Source organism: Gadus macrocephalus, chromosome 5, assembly GCF_031168955.1.
Source record: "Gadus macrocephalus chromosome 5, ASM3116895v1".
Lineage (NCBI taxonomy): Eukaryota > Metazoa > Chordata > Actinopteri > Gadiformes > Gadidae > Gadus > Gadus macrocephalus.
The window spans coordinates 390,941-413,204 of record NC_082386.1 but is presented as its reverse complement, the minus strand read 5'-3'; the positions used below and the strand labels follow the sequence as shown (position 1 = coordinate 413,204).

Here is a 22,264-nt window from a genome sequence, read left to right as displayed (position 1 = left end):
CCTCCCCTTGGAAAAAGCGGTGAAGTGGGGCAGAGAGATCGCCATCTCTGTACCGAGTTCCAAGCATGGACATATTAAAGAGGTTCCAAGGGCGGGTGTGGTGACGTATATCATATGCGTCGAGAGCAGCGAAGAGCTGTAGTTCACAAAGCGGCCTCACATAAAACCTAAAATTATCAAACTTCTTCACGAACATTTTTAGTTTTCTTTGCATGAAAAATTATCATTTAAATCCACAAACAACATATGTGTAATCCAGGGCATATAAAGACTGGGACCAGAAAATAATTATTTTCTCTCCATTGACACCCATTCATATTTTTCGATCTCATAGGTCCCATGAGCCCTACCGGAAGGGGCGTGACTTCGCCACTCTATTCCCGCCACAAAAGTCCCATGAGCCCCCTGTCTCCCCCCCTCCCCTCCCCGCACCCCATCAGCATTGAAACGATGTTGATTCATTGTAGGGCATTTCAACATTGAAAAATCATCATCTATACAACATTGATTCAACAACAGTTTTTAAAACGTTGAAATGGTAACTTTAATTAAATATTGAATCAACATAGATTTTTCAACCTCAACCAAAAATAACCAATCTGACCAATATCCAACATTGAATTAATGTTTTTTGCTAACCATATACGCGTACATTGCAAATGTATGTCTTCTTTTTGTGTTTGATGTAAAGGATTTGTTGAAGTAGCAAATGTTTTCTAGTAGACTACAGTAGTGTTGTTTTCAAAACAATCTCAGAGCATCTTGTGCTTCCCTGAATCCAACATATTGTCCAGCGGCCGAAGGGTATTTGTTTCGGATGCTGGTCACTACACAGGATGGAAGAACACGTCGGTTTCCTCTTCCCAGCTGTGTTCCTTTCAACCCCCACTCAAGAACGATTCTGTAAGCCACCAATCGGTACTGCCTAAAACAAGAAGGAATACAAGTTAGCTTTTGGGAGCAGGCTCTTACAAAAGACAGCTAAACTATGGCAATAGCACACAAAGACAATGGCCCTACTGCTGTTCATGGCGGTAGACTGATTTGCTGAATTGATCAGGCTAAAAAGCCTACTGCCTATGTCTATATAGTAAAAAAAAAAATAATAATTGTCCAAGCAAGTCACGCTTGTGTATTTCATTTTTGCCTTTAGTCCTGGTAGGACCTTTTCAACCAGAGCAATATTGTAATTAAGAAACTTCTTAGTTAATAAAAAATAATAGCTGGCTAGATATTCTAAGCTTTCTCCATCAGCCACTCTTTAGACGGAGGCTGTGGTTGTAGGCCTGCATCAATGGTAAAGAGCCTAGCCTATAATAAAGCAGACTTGGAGTCCATGTATGAACATACCATGTATAATATTTGATTGATTGCACTTTAATAAATCAATTAAATTATTATATATGGTATGTTCATGCATGGCAACACACAATTACATTTTGTTTGGATTGCACACTTACAACATTGACAACTGGCCGTTGGGTCCAGCAGGTCTGGGTTTTCTTTTCCAATTTATTTTATCAAAGGAGAAGAATGTTTCCAGCACTCCTCGATTTAGAAGGGGTAGAAAGTCCTGGTGCTCCGTAATGCAGATTGCCCTGTCTCGGGGGGCGCTATGCCCAGACACATCGAGATCCTGAATGCTAGTGTCCAGCTCCAGCTCTTGCATCTGTGGGATGACTAAGTCCCACTCCCTGCAGCAAAAGCATTCGTCCCCTGTCGGCATTTGAATACATTTTCTGCACTGGCACCACCAGTCTCCCGTTGTTCTGTCCCGGTTCTCTACTGCAGCTCCAGCGGGGACGGTCTCTAAAGACGCTCTTTCTCGTTCTGCCCTTTGAGCATCCATCTCTCTCAGTTCTTCATCCGTGTATTCCGGCTCGTACATGTACGGTTCGTTGGATACAACAAATTCCTCATTATCGTCGTCAAAAGCAGATGCATCGCTAAGCCCTCCAAACGTGGCCATATCTTTTTAATTGAATACGCCAATTCCTTCGTTCACTGTACTCGGCGTTTGTAGCATTGACAGCGGCAGGTAAATAAACTAGAGCCGGTAACCTAGGTATCAGTCCGCCGCTGCCGTAGCCTACTACCAGGAATATAACACTGAGACCCAGCAATTCCCTCAAAATGCAATGCAATGCAAGGTTGGTTTTATTTCTAACATTATTCTATAAACAGACATTTAAATCTATAGTCTGGTGTTATTATTGATTGACCTCGGGTGTACTGTGGAGTGGGTAAGACTGTTTTTAATAGCAGGCTAGCATTGCCCGTTCACTTGCGCTAGCCTAGCACGAGAGAACTACGCAACTAGAAGGACTGAATGAAATGTGTTGAAAACTGTCTCCAGTGATATAGAATACCAATGCTCACTTGGGAATCAGGCCCTATGTCCAAAATTCCGAACTACCCCTTTAAAAGGAGGTCCAGGACAGCACAGCACGGCACGGGAGCAAGGAGGAAGTGCTTGTGTCCGGGAGAGGCTAGAGGCTAGAGGCCCACGGAGGCCCTCGAGACTGCAAGCTCCTTGTTTGATTTAAGTTGATTGCAAATAAATGCCTTTAACGGCGTATCCACACGCTAAAAGTGTCGTTCATCCGTGGAACCTGGCCCAACCGAGCACCGGGTTACCACATATGGTGGAGAATGCGGGCAAGCTGAAGATCACACTCCGACCCCCCGGTGAAGTACCCCACCCATACAGTATGCCGAACCCGGACGGGACCGACGCTGCCGCCGCCGCGAGAGACGCTGCCGCGAGGGACGCCGCCGCCACCGCGAGGGACGCCGCCGCCACCGCAAGGGACGCCGACGCCGCCGCGAGGGACGCCGCCGCTGCCGCGAGGGACGCCGCCGCTGCCGCGAGGGACGCCGCCGCCGCCGCGAGGGACGCCGCCGCCACAGCGGGAGAGAAGGCCGCAGCGCGAGGCCGGGACGGGACGTGGGGACGGGTCGGCCCTGTATGCTGGCGACCTGCTGGGCGCAGGGAACGTCCAGTAGTCCGACCATCCCGGCGCGGGTGATGAACCGGGACACGCAGGCCCTCCTGGACACCAGCAGTGTGGTTACCCTCCTTCGCCCTGACCTGGCGGGTGGGAAGGCAGGGGAACCAATGGAGGTGGCCTGCGTCCACGGGGACACCCGGACGTACCCAACGTGTCACGTGGTTGTCCGCACCCCACACGGAGTGTTCAAGATCCGGGTGGGGATTGTTCCCCACCTACCGGTCCCGTTGGTAATCGGGAGGGACTGCCCGATTTTCCGCCGGTTTTGGGACCCGGCACTAGAGTCCCGGGGCAGGAGAGATGCGGTTGCCGTCGCGGCGAGAGATGTGGTTGCCGTCGCGGCGAGAGATGCGGTTGCCGTCGCGGCGAGTGATGCGGTTGCCGTCGCGACGAGTGATGCGGTTGCCGTCGCGGCGAGAGATGCGGCTGCCGTCGTGGCGAGAGATGCGGCTGCCGTCGCGGCGAGAGATGCGGCTGCCGTCGCGGCGAGAGATGCGGCTGCCGTCCCGGCGAGGGATGCGGCTGCCGTCCCGGCGAGGGATGCGGCTGCCGTCGCGGCGAGAGATGCGGCTGCCGTCCCGGCGAGGGATGCGGCTGCCGTCCCGGCGAGGGATGCGGCCGGCACCGCTGCGAGAGGTGCCGCCGCCGTGAGGGACGCGGCCGCCGCCGCCGCGAGGGACGCAGCCGCCGCCGCCGCGAGGGACGCAGCCGCCGCCGCAGGAGACACCCGGCCCCGTCGAGATACCTGCCTGGGCTGGTCCCTCGTCTACCTGAGGCTTGGTCAAAGGGTGGAGGAGTGTGGCATCCCGCCACATCCCGCGGCGTATCCGCACGCTAAAAGTGTCGTTCATCCGTGGAACCTGGCCCAACCGAGCACCGGGTTACCACAGCGTATTTATATTTGACACCAGATATGTCAGCAATGTTGTTGCTGTTGTTACAATTGTTATGCACTGCACAATGACATGTTTACAAGATGGTAAATATTGTGGCGACTCCTACCCCCCGGGGAGTCTGGGTATTCGTGATGCCGGTTGGGAAAAAGGGGTTTATTGCCTTTTGTCAAATTGTTTCTGTTAGGTTGAGTGGGGTTAACGGGTTTGGGGTCTTTATTATTTGTGTGTTGTTTATTGTGTGTTGCGCCACAGTTACCGAGACTTGCATGACCGTTGGTTGGGTGTGCGGTGCGCTGTGTGTTGTGGGTGTGTGTTAACTAAAGGCAGCGCTCGGGTTTGTGCGGTGTATGAGGCACGAGAGTTGCGTCACCGTTTAACCTGGGCTCCCGTCTCGTGCAGAACAAGTTTGACTATCATGTCAAACTTGTTCTGCACTCTGGTTTGCTGCATTTAGACAGCTATTCTCTGCTGCTGAACTAGCTATATGTTCTATTGCTGTCTGGCATTCAGAAATGTAAAATGGAAGTTTTCAATTATTACTTTAAATAAAGTGAACTTAAAACTTGTTTTGCATTCTTTGAAATGTTTTTTTTTTTAAAATGTTATTAACCTTAATTTTAAATATTAAGTTAACAACCCTGACTTACTTTTTGAGTTCTGCAAAATATAAAAATCTTAGTTGGTATAACTCTAACTTTCAAGTTTGTCTAAAGAAGAAAATGTAATTATACAAACAAAATAATATCAGTTGATGGAGCTTTTTTAAAACTCAAGATGTTTTGTTGGGCTCAAAACTAAAAAATTGATTGCAGTAAGTTGCCTTGCAATTTTGAGTTTTCTCAACTTTTAATTTTTTAGAGTGCACAAATTCGTGGAAAATAAACCCTGCAACACGGCCTTTAAGGTTGAACTTTAACAGTAACTTTCCCTCTTTGTTATTGACATTATGTCTCCTCTTTGTGGTTCCAGTCTTTACTAAAGGCCTTAGCTGTTCAACAACCCCATAAGAGCAAGTTAATGAACAACTAATATCAATTTGTCCCAGTTATAAGATAAACTGAAGTAAATGATTTACTAATATCACTGACTATTGAGCGCAGTTGTAAGATGAGTTAATGAATAACTAATATCTATGACTGTGGGAGCCAATTCCTTTGCATCGTGTGTGTGTGTGGGTGTGTGTGTGTGTGTGTGTGTGTGTGTGTGTGTGTGCGCAAACACTTGTGCTCACCTATTTGAATCGCATTCAAACAGGTGGCAAGAATTATCGCGAGAATATCTCAAACATTACAGGTACATCAAATGTAGATCAGTGAGGTACTCAGGGATTAAAATCAACTTGTGAATTTATTAATTCAACTGATTTAAAAAATATAATATGCTTCATGTGCTACATGTGTGAGATGAGCCATGCATAATCAAATAAAACAAATCCCTATACCACACATATGGGTTAACATGAAGAGGTGACATGCATGAGCATAATGACCATCACTTCTTCTGAGACAATCACCATGTCTTCAAACAATTGAGAACAATAGCACTGTCTGTGATTGTGGAATCCATTCATACAACAGGCAGTGTTTGACTCTAACTATAGCATCAACTAGTTAACTTTAACCTATAAGTCAAGTCAGAGCTCTGGTCCAGACAGTGGTTTGTTTACCTGTCCTTGACCTGACCTGCAAACCCGAACAAATGCCCTCATTCCTCACAGTTGGGACACTTTGCGCTGTTAAGCTGCTTTCACACCGCCACTCGCCGCGCGGCGAGTTGCCCTCATTTCAATGAGGGATGAGCGGCAGAGGGGAGGGGGGAGGCGGTTACAACCGCGGCTGTTGGACCAGGAAGCGGTTGCCGCCCACGTGAACTCGCACAGATTTTGCCCTACTGCTCAACTTTTCCCGTGTTGAATCTTTCGGCTGCACGAGTGGCCCTTCAAACCGCCGCGCTGAACCCTCCGGCAGCGAGGCGGTTATCAGGGCGGCTGCCGCACGGCGGTGTGCAAGCAGCTTTAGCTGGCAACTAAAGTGGGCAGCTAACTGCTGTGAAATAGATGAATTAATAAATGCTGTCAATCAGATTACAGCAACAACAGGCACTGAACAACTTACATTTTTTGTTGCAAAAACATTACATGAACGTTATTTTAATGGTTGCTGCTGTGACAGGTAAATATCTAAGAATTATACCTCAGAATGCTGTATTCTTAAAACAAAACCGATGAGAATATTTCCACAAAGCACAAATCAGTTACTTTTAAGCATTTATTCAGAGAAGTAAAGCCTAAATAAATAAAGCCTTGTATAAATAAGCAAAGCCTTGTATGAAGTCTAAAGTGCATCCAAGACTGATCATCTCCTGACATTCAGGTTGTGTGTGTGGTGTGTGTGCTTGTGTGTATGTGTGTGTGCGTGTTGACCAATCATAACGAGCCAATGATTGGTCAGAATTAAAACATGTGACACCGTTTTTCCAGCTAATATAGCAGGGCTGAAGCCTGAGAAAAGAAGCCCTGGAAGCTGTCAGAGAGGAGCCATGGACACTGTCTCTGAACCGGACCCTGGACTCACTATGGAACCTGAGGACAAATCTTTGGACCCGAGGGAGACCAGCCACAGAAGATTTGGTAGGTGACCTTTTTATAGCATTTAAAAGAAAGTCAAATGAATATTTTCACGTATTATGTTTATGTATCAATGTATAACTGTGTGCATGAATGTATTACTGTGTGTGTACATGTCAATAATCAGGGAGTAACAACAAATAGGCTATAGATCAGTTTTTTTTCTGCTTAAGTGTGTTCTTAATTCAACACAAGAGAGACAGTACTTTTGATGTTTCTTCTAGATGGGGAGGGAATCTGCAGACTGTATCGAGACCGTCTGGACTGTGAATGATAGCCATGCAGTATCAATATATCCCTGTGTACATAACTGTGTGTGTGTGTGTGTGTGTGTGTGTGTCCTATTCCCGAACAGCTGTAAAGTCCTGCAACATTGTCTTTCTGATATTCGGACTGCTGAGTATTCTCCTAATCTCCCTGCAGTTCAGTGAGTCTAAATCATCCTTGGTTGGCTGTGTGTCCTGTTATGTTAGGATGTCATTCTGTTTTAGAGCTAATTTCTTCTGTACTCCTCTGTGTGAACTCGGTGAGGGTTTTATAGAAGTTATGAGTCATTTTATTTCATTCAAAAATAACATTGTTTTTGTATGTTATCAGGCTAACAGAGCATATTCAGTGTTGAACTACTAACAGAAATAAAGAATTAAAGGATGTCCCCTTCTGGCAGCATGGTGTTACTGCAAGTGCTGGTAGTCTCCTCCTCCTGCAGGGGGAGCAGTAGAGTACAGAGGCCCTCATCTTTGTTATGCGCTCAATTAAGTGAGGTTTACAGTTCTACGTAAGGCAACGATGGACCGATTTTTATTGTGGTCTTCACGCAAGGTCCGGTTTTTATTGTGGTCTACTACACAGGGTCAGGGCTCAACAACAAGATATTCTGAAAATAAATTGGTAGGACCTTGTATGACAGGCTATAATCGCCTTAAAGGATATGCAATACAAAACTTGTAAGAGATAATTAGGATGGCATACAAGAAATAGCTGATAGTAAAAAGTTAATTTTAAATATAACCGCAAGCGGTGATTAACGGGGTCCGAGCAAAATAAAAAGTCAAGCACACACTAATGGAAGATATATAAGTATGACCAGCAGCGTGCAGTGCCCCTTCATTTCGGTGGGGAAGAAACTACTGGCGTATGACCACATCCACAATTTATATATATTTTTAACATGTATATTTTGAGCTACATCAAAACATGTTAACTAAACTAATTGTGAGTAAGAATTAAAAAATAAACTAATAGCCCAATGTTACTGCACGCTTTTGAAGTGCCATCCGCAACACTCGTCATATGATGTCCCTTATAGTGAAGTTATTTCTTCCATATTTTATTTTAACAACAGGCTTAGCGAGTGCATTGCAAATACATGAAAAGTAGAAATACAAGTCATCAATCAAGCAGACCTTCGATTTGGAACTTGGCCCGACGATGTGTGAAATCTCTCAATAACAACACTTTTGAAAATTCTCAATAACAGCTGTTTAAATCAGGTATGAAATCAGGTATACAATTTTCATACCTGCTGAAATAAATAAATAGACTTCAATGCCGAAAGATACAGACGGAGTGATTAGACTAGAATAGGACCATGGGGCAGACTACTTTACGACCATATGGGCGTCTTATAGCACGGATTGCAATTCTTATTGCAGCCTGCAGGGTCATGCGAGAAATATACGGAGGGACGCGGTCGTTGAGCTCCGCTGCCCCACATTGCATGACACGTTAAACTCAATTAGAATCGCCACCATCAATTTGATATCAACAGACCAAAAATAGTCGGAAAGCCTACAGAAACTATAGATAGTTAATGTGACAATCGCATTATTAAAAATAAACTTGGAGCAATGATTTACTGAGGAACTATTTTTTTTGGGAGCTTGCTTTTGCAGGGAGTTCGCCGCCCCACCTGCCCATATTGACGGCACGCGCCTGAGTATGACAAATAATTATGAAGGAAAGATGTTGATGAAGATGTTCCACTAAATGCAATACTGTGCCTCGGATTTCAGGTGAGCTGCAAAGCAATGGCCGAATGTCATGTTCAGCTTGTTCATGAGGCTATATTCGGGATTCGAACTCTCAACTTAAGGATCACCTGTACAAGGCATTATCCCATTATTATATATGAGCCACTGATAAACCTGAACTGCAGCCTCAGTCACATGGTCAAAATGTCTATTGCTAAGCATATAAAATCCAGAAAACTCCAAGCACACATTCCTCAAGTGAATTAAGGGATTTTATTAAAAGCATGTACCTGACATTTTTTTGAAATTCTGGGGAAATTAAACGTTTGTATTCAAGAACACTAACGGAATAAATATAAATACGACAGAGTTAATTATGGAGGAAAAATGGTTAATGAAGAAGTTCCCCTTAATGCCATCCTGTGTGTTGGCAGTCAGTTTCTTGGAAACTAATGAGCCGGAATGTTGATTGCCTGAGGAATTTCAGGTGACAGAATGTCAGGTTCAGCTTGTTCATAATGCTCTAATCAGGATTCAAACTCAACCTAAGGATCAAATGTACAAAGCATTATCCCGTTGAGCCACTGACATTCCTGAACTGCACGAATCCTCATTCACACCTTGAATATTGATAAGCACACAACATCAAGAAAACTCCAAGCACACATTTCACAAGAGAATTAAGGGCTTTCTTAAAATAGTACAGATCTGAACATTGGCACTGTTAATGGTATCCATCTAATAATAGTCGTATGTTTTTTTTATACAATAACAAAATGGTCAGATAAGAAAAACTGGGCTAACTGCTTCAACTTTATTGTCCAATATTTCTCAAATGGAACTAAATAAAACAAATTCTGTTAGATTTTTGTGAGGCTTGGTCTAAAGATTTTATGTGGCGATTTTGGGGATTTTTTTTATATTTTTGTAGCCTGTGAATCTTTTTATCACTTTTTGCTTTAATATGAAATTGTGGGAAAAGTATACATTTCAAGGGTTTTATAAATGCGTCTGATTCTAGAGATTAATATTCTGAAAGAATTTGGAGTCCAGGTCAATCTGGTGAGGAGGAATAAGCCTAATTCATGATATTTTACAATTGCGCCACCTTTGGGTGAAGTAACACAAATTTGGGTTAACGGGTAGTGGGGGTAATTGGTAGCCATACCTGAAAATTTCAAAAGTTTTCGACTTACGGTATAAGCTGCAATATGACTTTTACAGAATTTGAGGGGGAAAAAAAACGTTACAGAAACAATAGGGGAGCAAGCAGCTTCGCTGCTCGGACCCCAAATTAACCGCAGATCATCTTCATATTTAAAACACCATACCATCTTACTTTGCCTGCGCATCTCTACTAGGGATGGGAATTGATAAGAATTTCACGATTCCGATTCCGATTCTGCTTATCGATCCGATTCCTTATCGATTCTCTTATCGATTCTCATTGGGTGAGAAAATAAGTATAAATGTGTTTGTTTGCATTACATCTCTTTAATATCTGATCAGAAGTGCTTCTAGTATTAGGAAATTGTACATTTTCAAATCAATTGGTCTAGACGAAAAAATATATGTTTAGCTTTTTAAGCCCAAAGGCCATCATTATGTGCCATAGGCCTACAACTAAAAACACAGACTGAAAACAGCCAAGTAAGAGCTTGTGCCTTTTGGAATTCTAACAGTGCTCATTTGCATTCAACTTGTAACAAAATTAAACTGACATAAACAAAATGAAGCATTGATTAGACTGAGATTTATTAGATGGGCCTACCTAATAAACCGTTGGAACACACAAGACCGGAAACCATAGCAATGCCGGTAAACAAACCCCGAGAAGCCCAATCCCTATGAGAGCTCCCCACGCTACGGCCATCCGGAGGCGACAGAGGTGTTGGCCGTGATATTATATATACAATTATAATATAGTATATAATATATTATATACTATTATATATAGAGCTCCGGGAGTCGCAAACTGCAACAATCACTTTCTCCTCCATTCCGCGGTTCACCCGGACTGCACTGCACTGAGTTTGACGGCTGAACGCTGATTGGCTGTTACGTTACACATGTCACTCAGTTATCACGCTGTTGAACGCTGATTGGCTGTCATCACGACAAAAACTTGTCGCCGGTTTTCTCCCGCGAAAAACTCGCCCTTATACGCGTCTCTACGTTCACTTTGTATGGGATCTTGTCGCCCCGTCGCGTTTGGTGTGAACGCACAATGCGATTCTTCCTCGGCGGCGACATGTTTGCTGCGTTCTGAACCAAATCAAAGCAGCGTGTGTGTGACGTCACGACGCATTTGCCGCGACCGGAACCGATAAGCGGAATCGTTAAGCAGGCTTGCTAACGATTCCAAGGAATCGGTTGACTCGGAACCGGTTCTGAACAAGAACCGGTTCTCGATTCCCATCCCTAATCTCTACCATCTATTCAGCGTCTTTTTTTGTGTTTGCTTTTATTGGTTTCAATTGGAGCTGGTTAACGGTTTTGCGGGAGTGTCTTCCCCTCCCTGGGAGATCTTTGTAGACACTGCTGTGATATTCAATCATGTAGGCAATGGCAGGTGCGAAAACTGGGTCTGAATCTTCTGGGTCGCCCTCTAGTGGACAGGTGTTAGGAGAGAGTGAAGGGAGTGTATGACACTGCATTTCTAGATCCGTGTTGTAAACGTTCACTCCTCTCCTCCTGGTTTCTTCAGGTTCAGTGATGCCCACAGAGGAGGAGGAGGAGGCCCCCAGCATCACAGAGTTCAACTCCTCTACCCACGTGTTGCCCGTGGGCCAAACGGCCCGCTATACCTGCCATACCGGCGGCACGCCGGAGCCCACAGTAGAATGGCTCCACAACGGCAGGCCCCTGGAGAGGAACGGCACAGACGACCAATCAGAGGCCTGGGTGGAGAGAGGCTTCCTCTTCGTCAGAGGTGGGAGGTATGGCGTGAACACGGTCTGCTGCATGGCGAGCAACAGCGCTGGCACGGCAAATCACACTGCTGAGCTGCTTGTCTTTGGTAAGATCTGTATCCAAGGAGAGACGTTTGTTGATGATGTATTCATTACATTGTTGTTCATAGATTCATAACATTGTTTTTTTTTTACATATTCATAGCATTGTTGTTGATATATTCATAACATTGTTGATCATGTATTCATAACTTTGTTGTTGAGGTGTGGTCATTACATATATTTTTATATATGTATGTGTATATATATATGTGCGTGTGTGTGTGTGTGTTTTTTTATAGTCTTTTATGCGTCATCCCCTGCTTAACCCAAAATGTGGCGAACGCAAAACCGTGATGTGAACCGAACTGTGAATTCTGTGAACCGTTCCCTAGTTTTTGTTGATGTCATGACGTGAAGGAGGTGTTTATAAGTTCTTTGATGTTTAGCTTCTACCGGAAGCAGACAACCAACCATATTGTCTAATTGAACCTAGCCTCAACCCACAGACTCGTTCTCAATAAGAAAAAACAAACCATAACTCAGATGTGCATACTGAATGAACGAGCGGAAGGAAAGTGAAATAGGACAGGAATCGGATTTAGAATCGTACAATTACTGAAGAAATTGTGCTTGCACTGTCATTACACGCTTATGTGTGTGTACATTAGTATGTTTGTTTATGTATCTGTGAGTATGTTTATGTATGTGTACATATTTATACCTATGTTTACGCATGTTTATGTATGCGTACATATATTTATAGGTATGTTTACTTTGTGTACTAATGTGTACGTATGTCTTAGTATTGTTGAGTATTCTCGAAGAAAGTTGTCCAATCCCGGGTTGCTTTAACTCACTTATAAAGTCGTCGGCATGTTTCGGCATGGTAAGTGAAGCTATACGGAGGGAATTCTAGGAATCGTGTCGAACACGTGTGAGAGATAATAACTCTGGCTACTTTCTGTCCGCGGGTGTCGCTGAAAATCTCTGGATACTATTCACCTCCGGTCCTCAGGTAGAGACCGTCAAGTGGGCGTGGCCTAGTGGGCGTGGTGGCTTCGGCTTCTTCAGGTGATGCCTTCTGTGGGGGGAGCAGCCTTCAATAAGGTCTTGCTCCCCTTGTGGCTATGTATTGGTATTTATGGCTTATATGTTTGGTCCTGCTTCATTGGGTCTATGTGTGGGTAGCTTAGATTCTTAAAATACGTAACAATCCCTCCTTGGTCATCTCAGATGACCATACAATAATATTTTAAATCATAAACACCATTTACCACACCGAAAACATAGTCAAAGTAGGATCAATCATCAACACCATCAACCGTGTGGGAACAACTCTCGAATAGAGAAAAACCACTACGCGCTCATAATACTGAAACGGTATTCACATTGTGGGTCTCATTGGAAATACAGGTCATTGTTTAACAATACAACAATGAACATAAATCTTGTTATCATGCAATCACATGGCCAAACCGCACACAAACAAAACTATCCATAGAAATCCTGAGCTAATACTTTTGGTCATGTGCTACAAGGTCATACAATTTTCATCATGTGCAAAAGTAAAGTAAAAATTGGTGGTCATAATACAATTTTAAAATTTCAAAATGATTGATAGGCTAGCATGGATTTGGAGGGTTCAGGTGATCTTCGTGTATGGGTGCGCTGGTTCATGTGGGTGGTTTTGGGCGATGTTATTATCGTAGTCATTGTTTTTTCTGTCGCCGTCGGGCCTGTAATTCATGAACCCAAGACTCGTCCCTCCTTGTCAAGGGCTCATCTCAGAGAGGTTACTCCTACATCATGGGAGCCTCCAAACAGGTTCTCCGTCGTCGTCGTGTCAGCAACAGGTGGCCTGTAAAACAACCGTCTCAAAGAAGATCAACAGTACCATTATCAATGCAGCGATTCAGAAATAACGGGTTGCACTTGTAACCAAACAATACTATATAATAACAAACACAACTCATCTTGGTGGTTCAATAATTAATTATTCAAGTAAATCCAGGATATTGATTATCTCAGATACAGGCGCTTCTACTAGAATAGTATAGGTGTTGACTATTCTAGATATTACAGCTGGATAGGGTCGGGCCCCTCAGGTAATGTATCGTTCACTTTCATCGGATCATATCTGATCCCCATGTTAGCCTGAATGGCACTTGGCGCTTCTGTAGCGCCCACTGCTGTGGTGATCAGCAGATGCAGTAGCCCTCGTGCGCAGGGAATGCAACGGCAGCCGGTGACAATTAACACGGTCTCTGCATTTATTCCCGCGACGGGCACTTACTGCATCATGCCTTTCCACTTCCCAAACATATTCTCCATCCATCCTGTGAAAGGGTCATTAATGCCGGAGTTCTCTGCCAATTCTAACCTGAGGGATTGTAATCATACCAGCGCCCTGGCCACCAACCCATCCGGAGCGATTCAAATCCTGCTGTTATTTGATCTCCTCATGGACTGTTGGTCCTTGCTCGGCGGTGGTAGTTTGTAGGCTCCAGGTGTGTCTGCATCTGGTTCTGGAACTTTTGTTTCTATTGCAGAAATACAAACTCATGTACAGCAGTTAGTTGTTCAAAAACATATTTCCATGAATTCTAATTTTAATTGTTTTACAGTATCTACTTTGATTTAATTTCACACTACATCCCTCCTTGCGCAATGCTTCAGCCATGCGCATTGAATGACAACCAAAGCTAACAACACCGTAGTGCAACCAAGTTGCTATAACCAAAAAGATGTAAAAGGGAAATAACAATGTTAAAATTTGCATGTTCAATATCACTTCTGTGTTAACCGTATCTCATAATAACAGTTACCTTCATTATACTACCTGATTGTCCTACACTAACTATGTATATTGGATGACCTAATCTTCATTTATTCTACCTATTGCTCGCATTTGATGTTGTCCACACTTTGATTCACTCCTATGTACATCGCATACCACATCAAACGTGAATACGCCTTATTCTCTGCACAACATCCTATTGCGCCACTTTCTGACATCAAACGTGAATATGTCTTAGCAAAGTGAAGTAAAGTAAAACCCAGTTTTATCTTTACTTATTTTATAGCTACACATGTCCCGGACACGTTCATTACTATTTCCAAAACAGTTTTTTTTAGCTACGCAGGTCCCAGACCTAACTATACCATTACATGAACAGTATTTATTATTATAATTATCTCGTTTTTTGTTGGTCAACATCAAATCGATACATTAATTCAACCTTCTGACTTACTGACCTACCCGATTTCTCCCCGTGTGAGCCCGCGAATGACAACTCTCCCGGGGCCAACCCATGAGCTCCACCGTTACCACTTCAGAACACTGCAGGAACGATTAGTCGATTAACGCGTGGCTCGGAGGCTCCCAAGGAGTGCCACAATCCTACGTCTTGACACCTGGTGAACCTTCAGCTAGGTCAATCAAAACCGTCTAAACTAGGTAGAATAAAGAGTCATCCAAACTTACAACAATTATGCACATCTGGGTATTAAATATATGGTGATATTCTATAAACAAAACAAAAACTGAACCTAAAAGAAAAATTCAGGAGTTATCGGTTGAAACAAATGTTATTGTAATTGAACTACAGCAGTTGAGCTAACTCCCGCCTTGTGCACCGGTTAAAACCATGAATGCCGGGCATCCATCACTGCTTGGGTTGCAAAGGCCTGAAGAGGAAGAACAAATTTAGTACAAATGTTAACATTTACAGATCGTTTAAACTATTAATGTTGGTGAATCAAAAAACATTGATTACAACCTACACAAATATTTGCGTGTTTTGCCGATATCAACTAGGGAGTGGCTCTCTGTATTTTAGCACCCAGACACACAGACCCTCAAATATACAAACACTTAACTAAATTTACATCTTGGTTCCAACACATGGCTAGGTGTGAGGGTGTGAGGGGGCAGCGGGAAGAAAGAACAATAAGACAAGAACTTCAACCCAACCAACAACAGCGAGGCCACTTGCCTCTCTATTGTTAGTTAAATCGAAGCCCCCGTCTCACCGTTCCCGATCTTCTTTAAGCAATATGAATAAGAAAGGGTAGGGGAAGAGAATGTTTGCAGGGACAAAGGGTGGGGAGGGGGGAACTGACGACTGGACCTGTGGACAAAAGGATGGTTTGGGGGGGGGGGGGTCTGACTACTGGACCTGTGGAGACTGGGACAAAGGGTGTGGGGGGGGGGGTACTCGTGTGTAGGGGGCCTGGAGGGTATTTTACCTTTAATACTTCATCGTCTTTAATAACAAAATACCAACAGACTTGAATGTAAAATGAAGCATGCAGTCTAGGGTGGCATTTAGCGGATCGGCAGATAAGATAGTATACACTCCGAACGTCCGCTATGGTGCTACTGCTTAGGAACACAGACCGTGCCGGCCTCAGCGGAGAAGTGAAAGATAACTCTCGTTAACATATATTTTGGCCCGATCTATACAGAGACCGATAGTGGAGGGCTGTCCGCGGGTGTCGCTGAAAATCTCTGGATACTATTCACCTCCGGTCCTCAGGTAGAGACCGTCAAGTGGGCGTGGCCTAGTGGGCGTGGTGGCTTCGGCTTCTTCAGGTGATGCCTTCTGTGGGGGGAGCAGCCTTCAATAAGGTCTTGCTCCCCTTGTGGCTATGTATTGGTATTTATGGCTTATATGTTTGGTCCTGCTTCATTGGGTCTATGTGTGGCTATCTTAGATTCTTAAAATACGTAACAGTATGTATACCTATGTTTAGCTGTGTACTTATGAATACGGATTTATGCGTACATATGTATGAGTATCTTTACATCTTTACCTATCGTTACATATACACGTATGTATACGTTTGTCTGTGAGTATATATAGTTATGTTTAACTTTGTGTACGTATGTATATGTAATTGTACGTGTACTTGTGTATTTTTATGTGCACATATGCATGTGTACATATGTTTATGTATGTACATATCTATGTATATATAGTGTGTATTAATACTATTTATGCATATGTCACTTTTATTATCTTAAATACAATGTGTACTATTGCTTGGAAAATATACAGCACATGATTCCACTATAGTACCTATTATATATATTTTTTTATTTCTATGTTAATGTTTGAAGAAGAGTCTGAAAGAGATTGATGATGATGATGATGATGTCAATGAAGAATGGTTCAGCATCTAATCTAGTGAGGTTCCCCCTTCACTGTAAAGCATCTTTGAGTGTCTAGAAAAGCGCTATATAATTTCAATCCATTATTATTATTATTATTATTAATCATGTCTTGTTCTCCGTCAGATGCCTGTGAACTCACACTGGACCCAAACACAGCCCACAGAGAACTCTCTCTGTCTGAGGACAACAGAAAGGTGATGCGGGTTGGAGTGGACCAGTCGTATCCGGATCACCCAGAGAGATTTCACTCCCTGCCCCAGGTGTTGGGTAGAGAGGCTCTGACTGGCCGCTGTTACTGGGAGGTAGAGAGGAAAGGAAGTGTTGGTATAGGAGTGACATACAGAGGAATCACAAGGAGAGGATGGGGTGACAGCGGACTTGGATTGAACAACAAGTCCTGGACTCTAGCTTGTGATGATCATGGTTACACTGCCGGGTACACTGGTAGAGAGACAGCCATACCTCTCCGCCCCGCTGGCTCTACCAGAGTAGGAGTGTATCTGGACCGGCCTGCTGGCACTCTGTCCTTCTACAGAGTGTCCCCAGGTGGAGCAGGGTCCTCAGACACACTGACACACATCCACACCTTCTGGTCCTCCTTCACTCAGGAGGACCTCCTCCCTGGGTTTGGGTTCTGGGGGGATGAAGGTGACTCAGTCTCTTTCTGTCGGTTTTATAAAAAATAACATACAGACGGGCGGGCAGGCGCGCACCCGCACACACACACACACCCGCACACATACAGGTACGGAGGATTAGGAGGACACTCAAAATTTTCTGCAAATTATGCTCAGTACAAGCCTACGGGACACCTCTTTCCAGAGGTGCTGAGCTATAAAAAATATATCAAAAATGTCCATTCTTTTTGCAAAATACATTTCCTCATATTTCAAAAGATAGAAACACACAGATTTACACAGACATTTTGGTGGTATACAGGGACTCATTCCCCATACAGGCTTGTAAGCACCCTAAAGAGGTTTATGAGGACATAGGTTTTAGAACAGGCCTGCAAGGACACTAGTGGACACACAGACCAAGTTTAGAACAGGCCTGCAAGGACACTAGTTGACACACAGAGCAAGTTTAGAACAGGCCTGCAAGGATACCAGTTGACACACAGACCAAGTTTTAGAACAGGCCTGCAAGGACACTAGTCGACACACAGACCAAGTTTTAGAACAGGCCTGCAAGGACACTAGATGAAACACAGACCTAGTTTTAGAACAGGCCTGCAAGGACACTAGTTGACGCACAGACTGCAGACAGGATTGTGAGGACATTAAAGCAGTCTTGACAACTCTCAAAGGCAAGATTGATAAAATCAGACTAAACACATCTCAAACGCAAGGCACTCAAAACCGCGAACCACCAGCGACCAAAAAAGGAGCACTTAACTTGATGCGTGAATTTAGCTTGATTCTTGAAATTTTTTTGCAAAACATCAACTATTCCATGTGTGAATACTACTTTATTTTTTTCTTCAGGCCATTATTTCTCACAAAATCATGAATATTTTGTCTTTGCACAATGCACGTTGAGCGCTCGTGACCAGAAGTCTGTTCAAAATATATGGCTTCATATGCTTCATCACATATGGAGTTAGAATCATGCCAAAACCCCACACACACACGCAAAACGTGTTTTACTCACGCACAACGAATCACACACACGCAAAACGTGTTTTACTCACGCACAACGATTCACACACACGCTCAGTGTGGTTTGTAATTGAAAAAATATGTTTCTTTGTATGTGTAAAACATACTGTATTTGTTTCTGAAGCAAAATGCATTAGTTTGTGAATGATGTTTTGCGTGTATGTGAATCGTTGTGCGTGAGTAAAACACGTTTTGTGTGTGTGTGAATCGTTGTGCGTGAGTAAAACACGTTTTGCGTGTGAGTGGGGTTTTGGCATGATTCTAACTCCATAATCACAGCTTTTGTTTCCAATTCAGACCACGGCCTCTTCACACAGCGCCTCCTCTCGGACGGAATGTGTTTACCTGTATTTAAAAGAGCAACAAATCTTAACTTTGTATGCAATGGTAGCCTCAGGTCCTGTCTGTTGACTTTAAAATATTGAGGAAATCAGAGATCGGCTGCTGTAAATAGTTGTCATACAAAAATACATTCTATGATGTCTTAGGATCATAACAAAACACAAATAAAAAGCTTTTAGCCTGAGTCAATGACTTCATTTTGATGTTGTCACGGTCTCTCCCACCAGGGGCCCGTTTCAGAAAGCAGGTTTGGTGAAAACTCGGAGTTAGTTAAACCCGAGATGAGGGAAACTCTGGTTTTTCGGTTTCACAAAGCCAGTTCAGCTTAACTCAGTTGACTCAGCTGAGTCAGTTACCCTGGCAACATACTCTGTGAAACTAACCTGCTCGCTGGCAGGCTTTCTTCCCTGGAGAAACACTGAGTTTCTCCTGCTCTTAAGTTGAAGCCTGCAGACGGAAGGCAGTGGCAGACATGGCGTGTCCTTTTATTGAAGAGCCAGTTGATGTCGAGGCGCAGATACTCCACAGAAATCTCCGTCGGGAGAGGGTTATTAGACCCCGATTGGATGTTTTATCATTCCCTGATGAGTACCTGTTTGAGCGTTTTCGTTTCTCTCCATCATCTATAATTTATCTAAACAATATTCTCAGCCCTCACATAGTTCACATGAAACATCGTGGACACGCTCTCAGTTCCGAGCAAATTCTTTGCACTGCGTTTTTTTGCCAACGGCAGTTTTTTGTATAACGTCGGTGATGCAGAGCATGTGTCCAAGGCAACGGTCTGTCGGGCTGTCCGAAATGTGACACTTGCACTGAAACGGCTACTATACACGTTTGTAGTGTTCCCAAGTCACAGACCCAGCAGACTTCTCAAAGAGTTCCACAGAATTGCAGGTAACAGTCTAAGCAATAATTTATTCATGTCATAAAGCTTTGAGACTTGAAGCACTAATCAGTCAATTTGATATATTTTAGGGTTTCCAGGTGTGATTGGCTTCATAGATGGCACTCACATTCCTATCATAGCTCCTTCAATAAATGAAGGAGATTATGTGAATAGGAAATCTGTCCACAGCATTAATGTACAGGTAGGCCTAAATAGTAGCCTTTAACATTCCAAATGAAATATACTTCATTGTTATCTACTCGGAGACAGAGGGTACCTCTGCCAGCGCTATCTGCTGACCCCTTACCCTGACCCTGGCCCACAGCGACACTACAACTTGGCTCACTGCAGGACATGAGCCAGAGTGGAGATGACCATCGGCATACTCAAGGCCCGGTTCCAGTGCCTTCGTAGGCTCAGGGTCACCCCGGAAAGGGCTTGTGACATTATAGTGGCATGTGTGGTTCTCCACAACATTGCCACTATTAGAGGAGAACAATGTCCTACTCTTTCCCCCAATGATCCAGATAATAATCCTGACCCCCCTGCTGATGCACGAGATGGAAGAGCTGTTAGAGACATGATATGCTTCATTCATTTCTAACTGACCCATCATCTCCCCAGTGTCAAAGAACGACAATATGCCTCATTTTATGGGGTCTTCTTTATTTCCTAGAAGGGCAAATGTTGTACAGTTGTTAATCCTTTGTTGTGGAAACAATTAAAAACACCCACCTTTGGGCACGTCACCCACCTGTAACTGATGGTCCAGCAGTTGTATTTCCTTTTTTGTTTTGGTGATCTACAGCCTTATGTGCTCCATTTCTAGGTGTGATTTGTTTATTTGGGATTCTATAGGAACATAAATGACGTTGAATTTCACAGTGCCATGTCTACTTAGTGTCATTGTAAGTTGTGGGTCAATGCTGAACAACATCTTACTGAGGTAAGCTGTGCTCTGGAGGTTGATGGACCCTCTTCCTCATTCCCGTTTTTGCCTAGTAACGGGGACGCTGGCGAGTCTAACGCCGCTCTGTATGGCTTGTTTTTATTCCGAATTTTCAATATTTCTCATGATTGCATTGAACATTTTGTCGTTCTTTTTGGTCTTTAGTAGTTTAGCTAAGTTTACTAGTTATATATAGTCACTTTTCGCTATTGTAAGTGCGTCAGTTTTCTTTATTTTTACGTGTTTTATACGTGGAGTCGTACAGTTGGTGGACGCTGTTGACTTTTGAACGCTGCTGCTGCTCACCGGAACGTCATTCTGAACATTATTTTTTCGCGATTTTCTTTTTCTTTTACTTACTAGTCTTTCAACTTTTTATCAGTTTTCTTTTGCTTACTTTCAACACCTTCTGTCTGAAACCCTTCTGGACCTCGGATCGGACTACAAAGTTAAGTTAAGTAACTGCGTCAGTTTTCTTGATTTATTTATTTATTTCTGAACGTTAAACGTCTGCGTGTTTTGTTTTGTGTTTTGTGCGTGGAGTCGTGCAGCTGTTGGTGGATGACACCTGCTGGCCGGCAAGACTGCTGCTAACCCCCGGCGCCGTCCAACTGGCTTCCCCGTCTCCAGCGTAGCTACAACCGGCTTGCTCCACTCCTCTGCCTCCGCTGTGCTGGCTCTGTGGCTTCACCATAATCGCCTGGATCTACCGCTGGCTTCTTCCGACTTCACAACCTGTGGATTTTTAACCTGTTCCTCTGGATTGCGCTATGTTTGACTGTCACGTAACGAGCGCATTTCTGCCGCTCCGTTACTCGGTAACGGAGATGTTACGTCTACGGATCTTCTCAAGGACCCCCCCACCTCAGCTTGCATCCCACCACGACATTCTCAAACGACCAAAATACATCCACCGAGGCTCTGGACGGAATTTTCAGTACACTCACACCAGCAACAAAAACATCCGCTCCTTCTGGTCCACTGGGCCCCGCCCCCCTCCTCGCACAGCCCGTACGGTCAGTCCCGTCAATCACAGTGTACTGTCCTCTCTGCTCAAAGCAACCTGCTACACTCCACTCACCTGTCTGAAAGTCTGTCTGCTGAACACCAGATCCCTCAGTAATAAGGCCCTTTTGATAAATGACTTTATTGTTGACCAGAGCCTAGACATTCTCTGCCTCACTGAGACCTGGCAACAACCAATTGACTTCTCCCATCTAAATGAGGCTGTCCCACCAGGTTTTTCTTTTATTAGTAAACCCCGGGTTAATGGGAGGGGGGGTGGCCTCGCTCTCCTCCATCGTGATAACATCAAAGTCACCACTGTCACAGTCCCCCTTCACTCCTCCTTTGAATGTCTAACTGTAAAACTCTCAGGCCCCAAACCCACTATCATTGTCACCATTTATAGACCACCAAAACCCTCCGCCGTTTTCCTCAATGAATTCTCATCATTACTTACATCTGTATGTGCAATGTCCCCCACTGTTATCCTCCTTGGTGATTTCAACATCCACATTGACAACCCATCCTGTACTTTTGCTAACGACTTCACATCACTTCTGGACTGTCTTGGCATCACACAACATGTCAACCTCCCAACCCATAACAAAGGTCACATTCTGGATTTAATCTGCCGCACTGACATCACTCCCACTAACCTTGATGTCATTGATTTCCCCATCTCCGACCACAAAGCTGTACTTTTTGACATTCATACCCAACTACACAAAACCAAGGAACAACGGACCATCTCCTTCAGAAACATCAAACTTATCAACACCACA

At 44.0% G+C, this 22,264-nt stretch overlaps 2 protein-coding genes across 3 annotated transcripts in view; one reads left to right on the top strand and one right to left on the bottom strand.

The window, feature by feature from the left end:
* Positions 1-663: 663 nt before the first annotated feature.
* Positions 664-2,418, bottom strand: LOC132457514 (uncharacterized). The gene is made up of 2 exons (XM_060051767.1): positions 1,461-2,418; positions 664-925 (listed from the first exon to the last, which is right to left on the bottom strand). Exons 1-2 carry the CDS (start codon positions 1,967-1,969, stop codon positions 742-744), a joined length of 693 nt encoding a protein of 230 aa, XP_059907750.1. The 5' UTR covers positions 1,970-2,418; the 3' UTR covers positions 664-741.
* A 3,960-nt stretch (positions 2,419-6,378) lies between these two features.
* LOC132457513 (E3 ubiquitin-protein ligase TRIM21-like) overlaps positions 6,379-22,264 on the top strand; it is a 133,093-nt gene continuing 117,207 nt past the window's right edge. Inside the window, exons 1-4 of one of the 2 annotated variants that reach the window (XM_060051765.1) lie at positions 6,382-6,536; positions 6,889-6,960; positions 11,214-11,525; positions 16,760-18,823. In XM_060051765.1, the coding sequence (XP_059907748.1) occupies positions 6,446-6,536; positions 6,889-6,960; positions 11,214-11,525; positions 16,760-17,322 (1,038 nt within the window). In that variant the 5' untranslated portion in view covers positions 6,382-6,445 and the 3' untranslated portion in view covers positions 17,323-18,823. Of the gene's footprint in view, positions 6,537-6,888; positions 6,981-11,213; positions 11,526-16,759; positions 18,824-22,264 lie in introns of those variants that run through there. The other variant, XM_060051766.1, reaches the window with a different exon arrangement.

Bases quoted from the DNA above. Each gene is read 5' to 3' on its own strand.
- LOC132457514 (XM_060051767.1), bottom strand. From the start codon at position 1,969: ATGGCCACGTTTGGAGGGCTTAGCGATGCATCTGCTTTTGACGACGAT. The intron at 926-1,460 runs GTAAGTGTGCAA...TTCTTGTTTTAG, and splicing joins AACGGCCAGTTGTCAATGTT to GCAGTACCGATTGGTGGCTT.